Source organism: Schistocerca americana, chromosome 4 (genome assembly GCF_021461395.2).
Source record: "Schistocerca americana isolate TAMUIC-IGC-003095 chromosome 4, iqSchAmer2.1, whole genome shotgun sequence".
NCBI lineage: Eukaryota > Metazoa > Arthropoda > Insecta > Orthoptera > Acrididae > Schistocerca > Schistocerca americana.
Window position 1 is genome coordinate 666,828,473 of NC_060122.1, and position 20,193 is coordinate 666,848,665.

The window sequence follows — 20,193 nt, forward strand, 5'->3', positions numbered from 1 at the left end:
CGTCTGAGTGGTCCAAACATATGGAAGTCACTTGGGGCAAGGTCTGGTGAGTATGGTGGATGAGGAAGACACTTAAAATGCAGGTCTGTGATTGTTGCAACTACTGTACACACAGTGTGGGGCCTTGCACTGACATGTTGCAAAAGGACACCTGCTGACAGCAATCCACGTCACTGATTTGATTGCAGGCCACAGATGATTTTTTAGGAGATCTGTGTATGACGCAATGGTGACAGTGGTCCCTCTAGGCATGAAATGCTCCAAAATGACACCTTTTTCATCCCAAGAGAGAGTCAGCATAACCTTCCCTACTGGTGGTTCTGTTCGAAACTTCTTTGGTTTTGGTGATGAGGAATGGCGCCATTCCTTGATCGTTCTCTTCGTTTCCGGTTGGTGGAAGTAAACCCAGGTTTTGTCCCCAGTAACGATTCTTGGAAGGAAGCCATCACCTTTGAAGATGTTCTTCACAAGCATCAACACATCATTCTCTCATTTCAGGAGTCAGCTATCGTGGCACCCATCTTGCAGACACTTTTTATGAAACTGGAACACATGATGCACAATGTGGTGTGCTGACCCTTGACTAATCTGTAAACATGCCGCAATGTCATTCAGTGTAACTCAGCGGTTTTCCTTCACTATGGCTTCAACTGCTGCAATGTTCTGTGGAGTCACAACTTAATGTGCCTAACCTGGATGAGGAGCATCTTCCACTGAAGTCGCACCATTTGCGAACTTCCTACTCCATTCGTAGACTTGCTGCTGTGACAAACATACCACACCGTATTGAACCTTCATTCGTCGATGAATTTCAATAGGTTTCGCACCTTCACTACACAAAAACCGAATAACAGAACGCTGTTCTTCCCTGGTGCAAGTCACTAGTGGGGCGGCCATCTTTATACTGATACTACGATGGTATGTGTGCATCTGCACTATGCTGCCACCTACAGGCCATTCTGCACGCTGTTTGTAGCACACTTACCAACTTACAGGATAACGGCACAAAATTTCGATTTGTTAATACAAATTTAAGGTTTTCATTTGACTCACCCTCGTATTTGGGAGGTAAGAAAGTCAGGAGCTGTAGTTTTCCTACAAAAAACTTAGGGCTCATTTACAGTAACTGACAAGGACAATTCCAGAAACATCAGTGTGAAAGAAGACGGGTTGGCTAGATGCTGGTGGAAAACTGTTAGAAAGGATATTGTGGACAGCAGATAATGAGGACATCACAAATTTAAATAGTGCAATAGGGGTATCACAGGAAATGGCCACAAATACACAAACAACTGAGTTGTCATACAACACAGGGACTGTTGAACATAACGAAAGCTATGCACTTTATACAGATCTGAAAGAGATCCTAAATCATTTGAGTACACTAGATTAGAAACTAGTAGTGGCCAGATAGCAATGGGCACTTGCTAATGGCTTTGAAAGTGCCAGAGTAGAAGCAGAAAGAGTACTACAAGCAAGTCAACATGCCACTCATGGACATCCAAGTACACCACCACAGCTGTTTCTATTAGGACTACAGCGAGTACAAAAGTAATTTCTGAAAGGGTTATGACATCTTGTACCTATGGTTAAACGTAATATAGCACTGTTCTTTGGTGCTGCTTCAAGGTGTACAACTTAGCTTCTGCCATTTTTCCCCAACATTTGAAGCTTTAATGAAACAAACAGGTTACACATGTATAATTCAAAGTATTTTCCATCACTGGCCACTACTTTCTCCCATCTTTCGGGCAGTGTACGAATCCCAAGTCGAAAAAGTTGCTCATCTTTTGAAGTGATCCACGAATCGATCCAATTTGTGATTACTTCATGAGATCAGAAGTGTTCGTCAGCCAGGCCATGCGCCATTGATCTAAACAGGTGATAGAGTGAGCAATATCTGGAAAATACGGCAGGTGGGGTAGGACTTCCCATTTTAATGTTTCCAAGTACATTCTGACCTCTTTTGCCACGTGGGGTCGTGTTGCAAAATCACTTTATCATGCCTCTCGCTGTACTGCGGCCACTTGTCTTTTAATGCTCTACTCAAAAGCATTAATTGCATTCAATAACGATCACCTGTGATTGTTCCACTTGGTTTTAACACCTCATGGTGCACGACACTGAGTTGGTCCCACCAACTGCAGAGCATGATCTTGGAGCCGTGAATATTCTGAATATTCAGTTTGGCCATCGACGTGGAAGCATGGCCTGGATATACCCACGACTTTGTGTGTTTAGGGTTATTGTAATGAAACCATTTTTAGTTTCCAGTCACAATGTGATGCAGAAATCCCTTCTGTTTTTGCCTCTGAAGCAACTGTTCACAAACACACAAATGCCATTCAACGTCTCTTGGTTACAGCTCATGCGGGACTCAAGTTCTTTCTTTCTGAATCATGCCCATAGCCTTGAGATGTTTTGAAATGGCTTGCTATGTCACTCCCACTAATCGTACCAATTCTTCTCGAATTTGATGTGAGTCTTCACTCAGCAATGTCTCCAATTCTTAATCTTCAACTCTTCCATCACTATGCCGGACTACAACGTAAAAATTACCGTTCTTGAAGCACTGAAACCACTGGCAACATGTTCTTTCACTATTAGTGTCCTTACCATACGTACTTGACAGCGTTCGAAGAGACTCGGCTGCTAGTTTTCTTCACATTGAAACAAACCAGTAACACCTCCCACAAATGACGAGAATTAGGCGTGTAAACTGACATTTTCAATCAAGAACCACTTTATGATGCAGACACAAATCAACTAATGTTTGAATGAGGTTATGTTGGCCGAGGTCCAAACTAACTGCCTGACATCTGCGATCTGTTTCTTTCATGCGCTACTTAACCTTGTCGCTCCTATTGGCAAACGGCAGAAGGAAAGTTGTACACCTTGTACAATTGAGCTTTATTCAGATCGGTCTAGAATAAACATCAACATGCAATTTTCAGTAGTATGTTTAAAATCTCATCACCAATGGTTTACAATCCATCTGTATCCAGTCAAATGGAAGCCAATCAGTAAGTGGGTTCAGTTTCAAACTGGTGAAGTGTTACGCATTTTGGAACAACGGGATACACAAGTTGTTATGTCAGTAAAAGATTTTAGCAATTGTGTCAAGCAGTTAGTCATTATTTGTAAAGCTCTGGTACTATGTTCCAACAAGGGAGCATGTGGAATTCAGTTATTCCTAGGAAATATGGAGGCACCAGAGTGCAAGAAGATAGCATCAATGCCAGAACCACACAGTCAGTCGGTTGGCAATCAATGGATGTATTCTATGTTCTCATCAAAAACAGCAGCCGTAAATTGTTACAATAATAAAATATTTACTGGTATGACACAACTAGAGTTAATACAGAGTGGGTTTTCAGTTAATGTGAACAAATATGACACAGCCATAACCCAGATTCACCTTCCTGCTAGAAATACAGGTACCAAGATAATTGTAGCGACTCTACCAATCTTGTATTGGCCAGAAAAACCTCCAACTGTGTTACCCATTTAAAACCGAACCTTCCTGAATAGTACCTTGCATCCCACTTTGCTACAAATAGCAGATGAATTAATCATTTCAGAGAAAGGACAAATTTCAGTAGATCAAATGCTACAGCATATCAAGAGAAATGTCAACGGACTATCATTATGGTCAGTGTAACGCTAGCGTTATCAGGATACCAGCATTTATTTGAGGCAGTTCACATTTATCTATGACAAATCACTTGTGCAAAAGAAGCAACTGTTCATGAGATTCTCATGGAACTGATTCGTAATAGCAAGTAAGAGTGTCGAATGGACAAAATGTATAACAAATTGAACTATGAAGATTATATTAAACTAAGGTAAGCTGTCCGTTGTGATTGAAGGACCCAAAGATTGAGAGTAAATGTAAGTATGTAAGATAATTAATTAGAAGACAATGAAATAGTAAAATTTTTGATGAATACCATGGTAGTAAGGAAACTGAAGAGAACATTCTTCTAAGGCTCTAAACCACAGCATTGCTCCTGCACACATAAGTATCAATATGATCCAGCTGCTAGGCATAAACATTTCAACATAATTAGTCTGTCACAAAGACTGCAACATCAACACTTCTGTGGGTGAGTACAAGCGAGCTCAGCAAAAAATTAAGTGCAGACCAATCTGCCTCCATTACACCTCTTAACATTATGTAAGAAATACTAAGTAGGATACAACACCACCACCTATCACAGGTTTGACAAAGCAGTTACGACACAGACAAATTCATTAAGCCACTACAGCAAAACTGAAGACTACTGACGACTCATAATGAATAAGAGCAATTCAGTCACATAAAATGACTTCATACAGCAAAGTCTCTCCCCAACACCCCACTAACCTAGAATCAGTCTATCTGTAGGATCAATGGTGTTCCCACTCAATTATCTGATTACTGTATTGTAACATCTTGTTTGAGAGATTGTTCCAGTACCAGTCTTACTCTTGCCATCTTAAGAGAGTACCACCAATCCACAGCCACTGATGATAGAAGCCAGGCTCCTGTACCAACTGCCACAGATGCTTAGTCCATGGGCCTACCACATCATCCCAGCCTGTGGCACAAACTGCTTGAAACTCCAGCACTGCTCGGGTCAAATGGCCTAATGAACCTGCAGGCCAGGATCAGCATTCAAGATGACCTCACGGTATCCGACACTATGGTGCATCTGATGGGATAGCACTCACAGTGTATGCCGAGAACGGCATGTGGAACACACACACACACACACACACACACACACACACACACAGTTGTCACTGTCACCTTCATGCAGAGCTTCTGACGGGGCATGCCTTCCACATCACGGTCAGTAACCCACTTACTAGAAGTCAACAGGCTGATGCATTGAGATATGGCAGCCTTAGCCAGCAACTGGGTTTACCCGACTCCTCGCCAACCTGCTAAGCCACCAGCCTCCAAAGAAGATACAGCAACGGAATGTATTCAGGGAAATAAATGAAGCAATATTTAATCCTCTTATTGCATCTGGCAAGGCTACATAGGTTCCTTGGACTTCTTCCTGACAACCAGTAGGGATTTCCAACTCAGGGATGGGCAACCCCTATAGTTCTGTGTGTGTGTGGTGTGTGTGGCCTTTACAAATGTCTGCTTGTGTCTGTATGTGCGGATGGATATGTGTGTATGTGTGTGTGTGCGCGCGCGCGCGCGCGCGCGAGCGAGTGTATACTTGTCCTTTTTCCCCCCCTAAGGTAAGTCTTTCCGCTCCCGGGATTGGAATGACTCCTTACCCTCTTCCTTAAAACCCACATCCTTTCATCTTTCCCTCTCCTTCCCTCTTTCCTGATGAAGCAACCGTTTGTTGCGAAAGCTTGAATTTTGTGTGTATGTTTGTGTGTCTATTGACCTGCCAGCACTTTCGTTTAGTAAGTCACATCATCTTTGTTTTTAGATATATTTTTCCCACGTGGACTGTTTCCCTCTATATATATATAGATGATGTGACTTACCACACGAAAGCGCTGGCAGGTCGATAGACACACAAACATACACACAAAATTCTAGCTTTCGCAACCAACGGTTGCTTCGTCAGGAAAGAGGGAAGGAGGGGGAAAGACGAAAGGATGTGGGTTTTAAGGGAGAGGGTAAGGAGTCATCCCAATCCCGGGAGCGGAAAGACTTACCTTAGGGGGAAAAAAGGACGGGTATACACTCGCACTCGCGCACACACACACACACACACACACACACACATATCCATCCACACATATACAGACACAAGCAGACATATTCAAAGACACAGAGAAAAACTCGCGAGCACACACACGCGCGTGTGTGAGTGAGTGTGAGTGTGAGTGTGTTATATATATATATATATATATATATATATATATATATATCTCTGGTTCTTAGATTCTGTAATTAGCCTTCTGTAAATCATTAATGATTTATTTCATGATGAAGCAACTTTCAGCTCACATGGTCCCATACAATCTGATGAATTAAATTAAATTTACAGTGAGTACATACAGCCAATGGTTCAAATGCATATTTTATTTCCAAATGGAATAAACTTTGTAAATGACAACTCTCACAAAGCCTTTATATTACCTGGAGTATTACTCTGGCAGGTTTGAAAGCAATTTCAACGCCACCTTCCATGGACTGATTGTCTTGCCATGCCAGAATGGTTTCCACATCTTTTTCTTTCACTTGAAAGTTGTCACAATTTCTTACTGCAGACTCGAGCAAGACTCTGACTGAGAATGGGAGTTTATCTGTAAAAAAATATTACAAAATAATGATTAACACTTTACCGTATTACATCACAATTTTATGGTTTAAGGTAGACAGAGAATATTGTAACAAGGCGACATATAGAAAGAGAACAAATGAGAGAGAGGGACAGCAGGGAATTAGCAAAGCAGCATTCCCTTAGTTATTCTCCGAGTAAGCTGTTTATCTCTGCCTGTACGCAAAATCTCCCCATCCACTCCCCCAACCCACTTTTTCTTGTTAATTTCCATAAATGGAATTTTGCCTGGAGGCTCATTCATGAGCATCAGTCTTCTCTCATTTGTGTTTTATCCCCATTACAGTCTATGTGCTGGAAATATCATTCCTTCAAAATCATACATTTGACTTGTCAAAAGTTAGAAAGTCCTGCTGCCACAGTCTATTTCGTTATTCCACGTTAACTTCCAGGCTGAGCGTTTTTCTTTCACAAATTATTATTATTATTATTATTATTATTATTGGGAAATACACATTTCTTCTTGCCAATACATTCTCTGCAGCACATTAAATACATCAGTTGCTTTTCTGGCAATGGTGTTGGTATTAGGAAGCTTTTCTGTCTGAGTCAAAAAGTTTATGTTTTAAGTATTTTGTTTAGTACACCAAGAATTCCTAGTAACTCACCACATTATTATGACACAAAATACAGTACCTTCAGACATATCTGGTAGACTTGGAACTAGATAACTAAAATAGAAAAATATGTAATTTGCATCTTAGCACAATGGCTAATATAATTAAAATGTATACTGCTAATCAAGTTGCCTACCTTTGTCATTCATTCAGGATTATTTTTTCCCTTTAGACTGATTTCAAATCTTAAGACTGAACCACGACAGGCAACTGTTCAGACGGGTACCTAGCGAGCTATGTTGGATATCCATCATCATCACTATGTTGTCTAAGGGAACCTCACAGCAGCCCTTTGTTATTTGTCCGTGTGTCAAGCCCGCCTCCTCAGGAGTGGGCAGAAGTATCCAGTTGAAATTTACGTCAAACACTAAGGTCACTGGTCCCTCAGCGGTGTAGATAATTTAAGCTTCAACGTCAGTGAAATCAAAAGATACCGCCATACCCGTCGCATATTTAGATACACACAACTTCACTGTTCAAAACCTTTGGATGAATTATCTACGTAAGTGATAGGCCTGATGGTGGTATGGTAATGGGTGTGCATGGAAACTCAAATGTAACACAGCCAAATCTTGTTTGCACCATGGATTTTTCAGTCTTCATTTTAACCTAGCCTTCACCTCTCAATAATGAGGTGCGTCACCAGAAACAGCATGTGGTTTGATTCCACGTTAAACTGTAGGTCCCCTTTCTCCGTTTGGGTAACGGGGGCTGGTTAGGGGCACACACATCGCTGAAGCAGCATCCAATAGAAACACTAGCATCAGGCCACTTAGCAACACAAATCATTATTGTTATTATTTGTATACATAATTAAGTTCATACAGAACCCTCAGAGCAGATGTGCTACTTGTACTTGTCCATTTTTTTAAAGAGATATATAAACTGATAGCCCTCAAATTTTGTGATTATAAGCTTCTTCAGTGGAGGGCACTGAAAGGCCACACAACAACGTTTGCTACATGTGATGCCCACACACCATCGCTTCCCCCTCCCGCCTACAATCACAAGCACAAGCGCACAGAGAAGACATAGGAAAGCATGGCAGAAAAAATGAAAGAAAAGTTTAAGATCCCATTGCCAACAGAGTACAAGATTTCTTAGAGGAAGGAAATCAGCTATGCTACTTTGAAAGTGCCATCTCAGCCCTCACCTTCAACAATTTAGCAAAATCACAAAAACACGGATAAATGGACAGGGATTTGAACTGCTGTTTGCCTAAATGTGAGCCCAGTATATTACATCTTTGACATCTGGAGATCCTGCTCAGTGAGCATGGAAGAGGAAAGATGAAAAGGCAGTGGGAGAGGTGGGCACAGCACACAAAAGAGAAGTAGCATGATATGCATGTGATCACAGGGAAACTGATGGATATGGATCAGCTCACTGCTTAAAGATCAATTAAAATGAGTTGGCTACCTTCTGATTTTGGCTTGTAGCAGTAAAAGTTTGCACTCTATTAAAGTTATGGTGTCTCTTCATTAGTGGAGCATATTTTTATGAACTGGAAAACATGTTTCAGAATATATATTGATGGGTTAAGCTTATCCATTGTGGATATTTTAGAACCCGTGACTTAATTGAATGTAAATATACAAAACTGCTACCAGTCACTTTCTTGACTAATTATTTATTATTTCATGAACTGGTATTCGAACATTTTCAGTTTCATCTTCAGCTGGTTTCTGAAGTTACATCATTATTTCTAGCATAATGTTGGGTGCTGGCTTGTGAAAGTACGAATGGCTTTCTTCATTAGTGTCCATCTGTCTGCTTCCATTCTGATGGCCAGTTGCTATATCACTTCACGCACTTTTACACAATCTATGTTCATTTGCACTGTGACAGCAAAATTTTGCCAGCATCCAGCATGTGCTATACAATTGTTGTATAGCAACTGTTGTGTAGTTATTAAAATATAAAACATGCAGCTTCATTTTTTATGCTGCTATTGATAAAGGCTAATCAGTCAAAATCAGAATAGCCACTAAGTAGGCATTGACTGTAATAAACTTTATGGTTAATAGTTAGAATCATGAAATAGATAAGAGGAGAATCCTCATTTCTGTCAAGAGGCCCCTCTGAAAGGCATTGATTGCAAGTGTAACCTCACAATGATGAAATGGATTAAAAAGACATAGCACTTATTCATAAACCAGACTTCCCTAGTCCAAAGCAGGATAATGTGATAGCAGTCTAAGAAGGACATAGCTATCACCACCCCCAGGAAGTGATTTTGAGGCAGTGTAGGGCAAGTTATTTCTTGGCCTTCTGTTTAAGATGATAAATGTGAGGCATCCATGTTAGCTTAGCATTGAAAAGTAGTCATAGAATTTGGTATGATTTTATGATCTTGAGTAACATTATATAAATAAAGGTCTCACTGCAGCATTACAAACATCAATAAAATTATTCTGGGTGTGTGATCACATGATCATGTGCTGAACGTTACCTGGAATAGTAGAATAGAGAGAGAGAGAGAGAGAGAGAGAGAGAGAGAGAGAGAGAGAGAGAGTTTTGTGCTTGCAGTAATGCGTGTGTTTCTACTTTAGAAGAAGGCCTTTTGGCTGAAATGTCAAATGTACAGCAGTCTTTTTGTTGAGCCTGTCTGTGACTCTACTTCTTCTCATGACAGTGTATTATTTACTACATATTCGAAGTCTTGACTGCAATCCAATGCAATCAGCAACAGTCGTCTTCTGACCATACTGCTACTGTAATTGATACATAAGATGGCAGACATTGTTGCCAATCACTTGGTATTAAAATCTGTAACTGCGCCTTTTTAATTGTATCTGGTATGAGGTTGACTACCACCCCCATCCCCTCCCTACTCACCTCATTGCAATCCCGCCCACTTTTTACAATTTGGAAACGAAGCGGAGAAATTTAGTTACTGACATTTTGAAACTGGGTAATAACCATTAAGAGATGAGCAATTCGTAAATGCTGTCTGCAAGTCGTCTAATAAATGGTGAAGCAATTATTGATTTGGACTGTACAGACTAAATGACTTCTATGGATATTTTACCATTGATTTTAAGAGGTCTTGTGTACAAACGATTAGCTCACGTGCTTTAAATCTGTTATCAGAACAACCTTCACGCAATGCCAACACTTCATTGCAGTCCCCCCCAACCCACCTGAAAACAGGCTGTAACACTATGTTCTTACAGCTGTGTGTGTGTGTGGGGGGGGGGGGGGGGCGGCGCTTTAGTGGTGCTCCGCTGATTTTTATACCGAAGCTTTTATTGCAATGGTCATTCTGTGTTCAAGTAGACACTTCTCACAGTCTTCCTTGCATGCCAGGAAACTGAGTCTCACAAGACATTGTTCTTTGTGTAATCCTTTTCCTAATAGGAATTAAGACCTACATGCCCTGAGGTCTTATGTATTACAGGTCTTTAAATGTATTGCAGAATGCCAGAAAAAAATCCCAATTTTGGTGCCTCACCTATGTCAACCAACTACTACCTCCTATACATACATAATGCTATATCAGAGCATAAGTCACTGGTATCTTTGATATGGGTGGAGGTATTGAGGTGGACATACTTGAGATTGAAGTCGACATCAGAAAGCTGGCTTGTTTGGTTGAGGTGAGGAGCAGGTGAAGCAAATGGGTAAGAAGTTGAGATTCTGGAGGAATGTTGATAGGACATCCTCATTCCCTGTCCACATCATGAAGATGTCATCAGCGAATCTGAATCAGGTGATGGGTTTGGGATTCTGGGTCATTTGGAAGGATTCCACTAGATGGTTCATGAATAGGCTGGCATAGGATGGCGCAATGCGGGTGCCCATTGTTGTACCATGGGTCTCTGATATCTACATCTACATCTAAATCTACATTTATACTCCGCAAGCCACCCAACGGTGTGTGGCGGAGGGCACTTTACGTGCCACTGTCATTACCTCCCTTTCCTGTTCCAGTCGCGTATGGTTCGCGGGAAGAACGACTGTCTGAAAGCCTCCGTGCGCGCTCTAATCTCCCTAATTTTACATTCGTGATCTCCTCGGGAGGTATAAGTAGGGGGAAGCAATATATTCGATACCTCATCCAGAAACGCACCCTCTAGAAACCTGGCGAGCAAGCTACACCGTGATGCAGAGCGCCTCTCTTGCAGAGTCTGCCACTTGAGTTTATTAAACATCTCCGTAACGCTATCACGGTTACCAAATAACCCTGTGACGAAACGCGCCGCTCTTCTTTGGATCTTCTCTATCTCCTCCGTCAACCCGATCTGGTACGGATCCCACACTGATGAGCAATACTCAAGTATAGGTCGAATGAGTGTTTTGTAAGCCACCTCCTTTGTTGATGGACTACATTTTCTAAGGACTCTCCCAATGAATCTCAACCTGGTACCCGCCTTACGTCAGGCGCGTAAGGGGGCCCCTTAGGGAAATGGCAGCAAGAGAGGGGAAGAAAACCAATGTGCACTCCGTGTGCATACCGGGGGGAGTCATTCCAGATGTGGAAAGGGTCCTTCCGGATGCCATGAAGGGTACAGGGTGCACCCTTCTGCAGGTGGTTGCTCATGTCGGCACCAATGACATGTGTCGCTATGGATCGGAGGAAATCCTCTCTGGCTTCCGGCGGCTATCTGATTTGGTGAAGACTGCCAGTCTCGCTAGCGGGATGAAAGCAGAGCTCACCATCTGCAGCATCATCGACAGGACTGACTGCGGACCTTTGGTACAGAGCCGAGTGGAGGGTCTGAATCAGAGGCTGAGACGGTTCTGCGACCGTGTGGGCTGCAGATTCCTCGACTTGCGCCATAGGGTGGTGGGGTTTCGGGTTCCGCTGGATAGGTCAGGAGTCCACTACACGCAACAAGCGGCTACACGGGTAGCAGGGGTTGTGTGGCGTGGGCTGGGCGGTTTTTTAGGTTAGATGGCCTTGGGCAAGTACAGAAAGGGCAACAGCCTCAACGGGTGTGGGGCAAAGTCAGGACATGCGGGGACCAAGCAGCAATCGGTATTGTAATTGTCAACTGTCGAAGCTGCGTTGGTAAAGTACCAGAACTTCAAGCGCTGATAGAAAGCACCGAAGCTGAAATCGTTATAGGTACAGAAAGCTGGCTTAAGCCAGAGATAAATTCTGCCGAAATTTTTACAAAGGTACAGACAGTGTTTAGAAAGGATAGATTGCATGCAACCGGTGGTGGAGTGTTCGTCGCTGTTATTAGTAGTTTATCCTGTAGTGAAGTAGAAGTGGATAGTTCCTGTGAATTATTATGGGTGGAGGTTACACTCAACAACCGAACTAGGTTAATAATTGGCTCCTTTTACCGACCTCCCGACTCAGCAGCATTAGTGGCAGAACAACTGAGAGAAAATTTGTAACACATTTCACATAAATTTTCTCAGCATGTTATAGTCTTAGGTGGAGATTTCAATTTACCAGGTATAGACTGGGACACTCAGATGTTTAGGACGGGTGGTAGGGACAGAGCATCGAGTGACATTATACTGAGTGCACTATCCGAAAATTACCTCGAGCAATTAAACAGAGAACCGACTCGTGGAGATAACATCTTGGACCTACTGATAACAAACAGACCCGAACTTTTCGACTCTGTATGTACAGAACAGGGAATCAGTGATCATAAGGCCGTTGCAGCATCCCTGAATATGGAAGTTAGTAGGAATATAAAAAAAGGGAGGAAGGTTTATCTGTTTAGCAAGAGTAATAGAAGGCAGATTTCAGACTACCTAACAGATCAAAATGAAAATTTCTGTTCCGACACTGACAATGTTGAGTGTTTATGGAAAAAGTTCAAGGCAATCGTAAAATGCGTTTTAGACAGGTACGTGCCGAGTAAAACTGTGAGGGACGGGAAAAACCCACCATGATACAACAACAAAGTTAGGAAACTACTGCGAAAGCAAAGAGAGCTCCACTCCAAGTTTAAACGCAGCCAAAACCTCTCAGACAAACAGAAGCTAAACGATGTCAAAGTTAGCGTAAGGAGGGCTATGCGTGAAGCGTTCAGTGAATTCGAAAGTAAAATTCTAAGTACCGACTTGACAGAAAATCCTAGGAAGTTCTGGTCTTACGTTAAATCAGTAAGTGGCTCGAAACAGCATATCCAGACACTACGGGATGATGATGGCATTGAAACAGAGGATGACACGTGTAAAGCTGAAATACTAAACACCTTTTTCCAAAGCTGTTTCACAGAGGAAGACCGCACTGTAGTTCCTTCTCTAAATCCTCGCACAAACGAAAAAATGGCTGACATCGAAATAAGTGTCCAAGGAATAGAAAAGCAACTGGAATCACTCAATAGAGGAAAGTCCACTGGACCTGACGGGATACCAATTCGATTCTACACAGAGTACGCGAAAGAACTTGCCCCCCTTCTAACAGCCGTGTACCGCAAGTCTCTAGAGGAACGGAGGGTTCCAAATGATTGGAAAAGAGCACAGATAGTCCCAGTCTTCAAGAAGGGTCGTCGAGCAGATGCGCAAAACTATAGACCTATATCTCTGACGTCGATCTGTTGTAGAATTTTAGAACATGTTTTTTGCTCGAGTATCATGTCGTTTTTGGAAACCCAGAATCTACTATGTAGGAATCAACATGGATTCTGGAAACAGCGATCGTGTGAGACCCAACTCGCTTTATTTGTTCATGAGACCCAGAAAATATTAGCTACAGGCTCCCAGGTAGATGCTATTATTCTTGACTTCCGGAAGGCGTTCGATACAGTTCCGCACTGTCGCCTGATAAACAAAGCAAGAGCCTACGGAATATCAGACCAGCTGTGTGGCTGGATTGAAGAGTTTTTAGCAAACAGAACACAGCATGTTGTTATCAATGGAGAGACGTCTACAGACAAAGTAACCTCTGGCGTGCCACAGGGGAGTGTTATGGGACCATTGCTTTTCACAATATATATAAATGACCAAGTAGATAGTGTCGGAAGTTCCATGCGGCTTTTCGCGGATGATGCTGTAGTATACAGAGAAATTGCAGCATTAGAAAATTGTAGCGAAATGCAGGAAGATCTGCAGCGGATAGGCACTTGGCGCGGGGAGTGGCAACTGACCCTTAACATAGACAAATGTAATGTATTGCGAATACATAGAAAGAAGGATCCTTTATTGTATGATTATATGATAGCGGAACAAACACTGATAGCAGTTACTTCTGTAAAATATCTGGGAGTATGCGTGCGGAACGATTTGAAGTGGAATGATCATATAAAATTAATTGTTGGTAAGGCGGGTACCAGGTTGAGATTCATTGGGAGAGTGCTTAGAAAATGTAGTCCATCAACAACGGAGGTGGCTTACAAAACACTCGTTCAACCTATACTTGAGTATTGCTCATCAGTGTGGGATCCGTACCAGATCGGTTTGACGGAGGAGATAGAGAAGATCCAAAGAAGAGCGGCGCGTTTCGTCACAGGGTTATTTGGTAACCGTGATAGCGTTACGGAGATGTTTAATAAACTCAAGTGGCAGACTCTGCAAGAGAGGCGCTCTGCATCACGGTGTAGCTTGCTCGCCAGGTTTCTAGAGGGTGCGTTTCTGGATGAGGTATCGAATATATTGCTTCCCCCTACTTATACCTCCCGAGGAGATCACGAATGTAAAATTAGAGAGATTAGAGCGCGCACGGAGGCTTTCAGACAGTCGTTCTTCCCGCGAACCATACGCGACTGGAACAGGAAAGGGAGGTAATGACAGTGGCACGTAAAGTGCCCTCCGCCACACACCGTTGGGTGGCTTGCGGAGTATAAATGTAGATGTAGATGTAGAATTAATTTTATATGATCATTCCACTTCAAATCGTTCCGCACGCATACTCCCAGATATTTTACAGAAGTAACTGCTACCAGTGTTTGTTCCGCTATCATATAATCATACAATAAAGGATCCTTCTTTCTATGTATTCGCAATACATTACATTTGTCTATGTTAAGGGTCAGTTGCCACTCCCTGCGCCAAGTGCCTATCTGCTGCAGATCTTCCTGCATTTCGCTACAATTTTCTAATGCTGCAACTTCTCTGTATACTACAGCATCATCCGCGAAAAGCCGCATGGAACTTCCGACACTATCTACTAGGTCATTTATATATACTGTGTCTCTAACCCTCCACCCAATAGTTTCCCCTTCCTCCGCCCTGTCACCCATTCCCAACTCACCTTCAGAATGTACCACTCCCCACTGACTCCCAACAATCGTGCATCGCATGCATGCTTGACCATACATATACTTGCCACCCCTCCCTTCCCACATTCCCAGGGTTGGTAGGGTGCAAAGGTGCATGAGAGAGAGAGAGAGAGAGAGAGAGAGAGAGAGAGAGAGAGAGAGAGAGAGAGAGAGAGAGAACATGACTGCATGCATGGGCAATTACTCTAGCTCAAGTAAGGATCAGTTTTCTTTCTTTTGTGTATGCCTATCAAAAACTCAACACTCTTCTTTTCTGGTGAGTGGTGTGCTTTAATCTGAAAATATTTACAAAACATATTGATATTAATACCACATTGTCAACTACTAAACAAATTATGATTATCAATATTTTCAAAGATAGCAATTGGTTCAATGAATATTTCAATAATATACTCTAGTAAATTACAATGGTTGGTTAATTGTTGGTTCCATGTTCGGGGACTAAAGAACGAGGTCACTAGCCCCTTGACCCAGACATAGTTCATCTGGAGTTAGTAATTACAGCCAGATATTTGATCCAATTATGAAAGTATGCAGGAGTGGTAAAATCAAGGGCTTGAAAAATATTGATGCCAGACCTGAGAAATAATTTAAAGAGAAGTAAAAGTTGATGGGTGTAACCAGTATATAGGCCACAGTAGACTTGGGATCTCCCAGGGCTCAATGTGTGGCAGGACACATCCCACCCACATCTTAAACTCCCCCTCTCCTGCCATCTCGTTTAAGGGTGAATACAGTTACGGAGTAAAGAATGCCTTCTAGCTGGGAGATACATATTAGTAAAAATGAGAACGCTAGAACTGTAATGAATAATAATAAAATAAGGTGAGAGAAATAATCAGATAGTTGGGTGGTTGCCGCAAAGCAAGTGTCCTCTTACAGCCATCCCATCTTCAGTATCTACATATAAAAGGAAATGTCCTGACTGACTGACTGACTGACTGACTGACTGACTGACCACCACCCAACCCAAACTGCTAAGGATAGAAAATTGAAATTTGGAGAATGTGTGGATCCTAAATCACAGGTGTCGTCAGAGGGATTTTTCGAAATTCCAACTATAAGAGGGTAAAACATAGGATGAAGGAGCTTTTTTTATGTCACTATTAAGACAATTTTGAAGCTAGATCTATGAATCTGGTATTTGGTTTCTCAGTAAGAAATAAGTGTTTCAGCGTTTTTGGAAATTTAACCCTATGGGGATGAAACCATTTTTCAAAAAATATCATTATTAAAGGATTACTAAATTATTTTTAAAGCTACATCTATGAACACTGATATTGGACTTCTCAGTTACAAATAAAAAAGTATGCGTTCATTGTCTTTGGAAACTGAATCCTTAAGGGGGTGAAATAGGGGATTAGATTTTATATGAAAATATTTGATTATGAAAGCAATTTTAAAGCTAATCTACTAAAATTTAAATTTGGCCTGTCAGTTAGAAGTAAAATAAGGACGTTCTTCACTGTTTTTTGAAATTCAACTCCTAAAGGACAGAAACTCAAAGTTAGGACAGAGTGTGGATCTTACTCTATAGGCATCATTTAAGAAGGGATTGTCCGAAATTCCACTCCTCAGAGGGTGAAGTAGGGCGTGAAAGGCTTTTTGAAAATATGTAGCTATTAAGAGAATTTTGACGCTAAAACTACAAAAAACTGGTGTTTGGTTTCTCAGTCAGGAAATAATTATGTTCCTTTGGAAATTCAACCACTGAGGGGACAAAATAGTGGATGAAAGTTTTTTTGAAAATAAACAATTACTAAAGAACTCCTAAAGGATTTTTAATGGTAATTGGTATTTGACTTCTCACTCAGGAATAGAAAACAACCCTAAAGGAGTGCAACAGGGGATGAAAATTATTAAGAAAATATTTCATTACTTTAAAAAAAAAATTAAAGTTACATTTATTAAAATTGGTATTTCACTTTGAGAATTATGAATTATTTAGGAATAAAGGAGATCACTCACCAAAAGGCAGATGTGCTGCATTGTCGATAGATACACAAACAAAAGGTACAGAGCATGGCTAAGCACACTGTAGAGAGACAGGCATGTTCTGTCATCTGTGTGTGTGTTTGGGGATTGGCAAGGAGGGGGGGGGGGGGGGGGGGCAATGCATGTACCTATTAACGATGCAACACCCTCTAATAACTTGGAGTTTCTGTCCTTTAGGGGTTGAATAACAGTGAAGCACATACTTATTTTATTTCTAACTGACAAGACAAATTTAAATTTTTGTAGATTAGCTTTAAAAAATGCTTTCATAATCACAAAACTTTCTGTACATTATTATTTCACTTCTCGCTTGGATATAAAGCAATATTTGTTAGGGGATAAAAGTTGCTGTGGAGGTATCTCCACAAGGAAGCAAAAGCTGTGATTAAGAAAAACTTAGGACTCCAGTTGGTCAGAAGTATGTTTGGAAAAGACCATGCTTATGTGGCCTTAATTAGCATGAAAAGCTTAGAAGGTGTTGCAATTTGTGAACATGAAAATTCGATTAAATAAAAAACAAAACAAAAATCTCTGCTGACAATACAGTCTACGCGAGTGAAACAGTGGGTGCTAAGCTAGTCTGTTATAATCAAAGTGTTAAGAATGGGACAATAACCCACTATACATGGAAGGAAGGAAGGAATGAGGAGTATCAGGCAGCAGTAGTCTTATTGACAATGTGAAGTTTATAATAAATGGCAGTAGCCCACCAGTTTTTCTTCCATATTGAGTGAGGAGATGTCTCATTTGTACCCATAAAGCCACACCTGAGACTGTCAAAGTGAATAATGGACGAGTAATCTCATCTCTAGCCAAATGGTCAGCCAGTTCATTCTTCAGGATCCTCACATAGTTGGGAGCCAGAAGAAAGCCAACAGAGCAGGAAGTGTAACTACGATCAGAAGGAAGTCGTGAATACTACATATCACAGGGTAACAAGAGTAATACTGATCAATACCTGTACACTACTCATTGAGTCACCACAAATTAAAACACAGTTGAAGAAAGTCTGTTTAATAAAAGGTAGGGCTCTGTTAATGACTATCACATCCATCATAAAATCACTTCACATACCTGGCACCATATGTTGTTTCAAACTGGCGTGATATGTAAAAGCGTATCCAATCTTATCCACGGTTTCAGAAAAGAGCTATCAGTGTAAATGACAGTAGCAGACTGATACTCCTAAAGAACATAGTATCAGATGCTGAAAGGTCATTAAGGTGAATGAAACTTTACATCCTTTAAATGGATTGGACCTAATTCATGGTCTGGGTACTAAACAAGAGACAGGAAGAAGAGGGCAAGGGATGCAAGTGCAAGAAAACATGGAGTGCTTCTCTAGAAGGTTAGGTGGTGGTACCAGCTGAGGGTCTTCAGCATTCACATTCAAACTGATAAGCCCACTTTGAACGTAGGTGTCAGGTTTGCAGAAAACTGTTGGATGGTGATTGCATACGCGAGCAAGAGGTGGTACTGTCTGAACTGAAGAGAGAAGATCCCTGCTTTGGCAAGGAGATGTCACTAGTTCAGAAAGCACCAGAGCCCAGTCTCACTCTATAATGATGGACTGGGTCCAACAATTTCAACACTATGAGTGCCACTGGGTCATAAACCTAGCAACCAGAGCCCAATGAGAACGAGTCCGGGGCAGAGTAAATGTGGATGGGATTAGTGTGTTCTGCACCTGAAGAGATGTGAACAAGCAAGCACATAGCATTTAGCTTTCGCATGCAGCTAGTCTTTAATTGACAAATAGGGGCAGCCATGTCAGCTTTTTATGTGAGGAGTCCCAAAATTCAGTACTGTGCAACAACGCCACATTCTGAGTACCCAAGTACAGTTCTGGGCCATGGACTCCGGTATGATGACAGAAACGTAGGGCTCAAATTTTCGTGAGAGAGAATTAGAAGTCATGGGAAAAAGTCCAAGCCAAGGCCCTTAGATGGCATCTTGGGGCTAGTGTAGAGCCAAGGCTACAGTTTGGGAGCTAAATCAAATGCAAAAGTCATCGACATACAGCGCAAGGGTGACCAATGGCTGACAGAGGCAACTAGTCCATTTATGGCAATGAGGAACACTCAACACAGAGCCCTGAGGGATGCCACTCTCTTTAACACAGCATCATAAGCACATTAGTGGTTAATTACATTATGTGACTGCCCTAAGATCATTGACTATATTTTTATAATTTTTATGTTTTTACTTGTACTTAATAAACTGTATTTATGCTTTGTTCTTGAAGTCTTTTTAGTGATAATTGGCATTATGGGGGAGGCACTCCTGATAAACATTATGGCAATTGCTTATATCCTTCAAAGTTCTTGCAAATGATTATGTGAATGTATACTTTTTGTTGTTCATTAGTACATGATTTCTGAAGGATTATGATCCTGATCATGTCAATATGAGGTGTTCACGACAAACATTATATAAGTTACTTATAATCCCAGTTCTTTTATACTCATTGTTATATGTTAGATATTTTGTTTCATGTTATGTTATGAGGTGTATCACAGTTAATATGCTTATAATGCTGTTTCTAATTTGGTTAACTTTCTAGATGGTCATATCTCATCATTGATCCTCATACGATTAATGAATGTGATATTGCCTCAGACAAAGGTATGTTGACTTTTTGATTAGGTGACAAACATGGTGATTGCTGTTACTTAAAGTTGCTAAAAGTTTTTGTTTTATCCATGAGTAGGTCTTCTACTTTCTGGCTTTCTATGTCAGCATGAATTGGTTATTTACACTATGTGACTGCCCTAAGTTCGTTGACTATATTACAGTAATAGTTTTATGTTTTCACTAAACAGACGGCATTTGTTCTCCATTTTAGTAGGTTTTTGATCGCAAATGAAACTGGTGATAAGCCACTCTTAACATAAACATTATGACAATTGTTTGTATCCTTCAAAGTCCTTACTTATGATTATGTGAATGTATACTCTGTTAATTTGATATGCTATTAGCGTATCACATCTGAAGGGTAATGATCCTGACTATGCTATGGGATAGCCCTCTTACAGGTCATACCCGTTATCATTTCACATGATTGTGACTGACCATTTCTGATTAACTTTGCTG

At 41.2% G+C, this 20,193-nt stretch overlaps 1 protein-coding gene across 1 annotated transcript in view; it reads right to left on the minus strand.

Annotated features, from left to right (window-relative positions):
* LOC124614011 (cytoplasmic aconitate hydratase-like) overlaps window positions 1–20,193 on the minus strand; it is a 321,152-nt gene that overhangs the window by 232,247 nt on the left and 68,712 nt on the right. Inside the window, exon 3 of the mRNA XM_047142827.1 lies at window positions 6,098–6,264. Coding sequence (XP_046998783.1) covers window positions 6,098–6,264 — 167 coding nt within the window. The remainder of the gene's footprint in view (window positions 1–6,097; window positions 6,265–20,193) is intronic.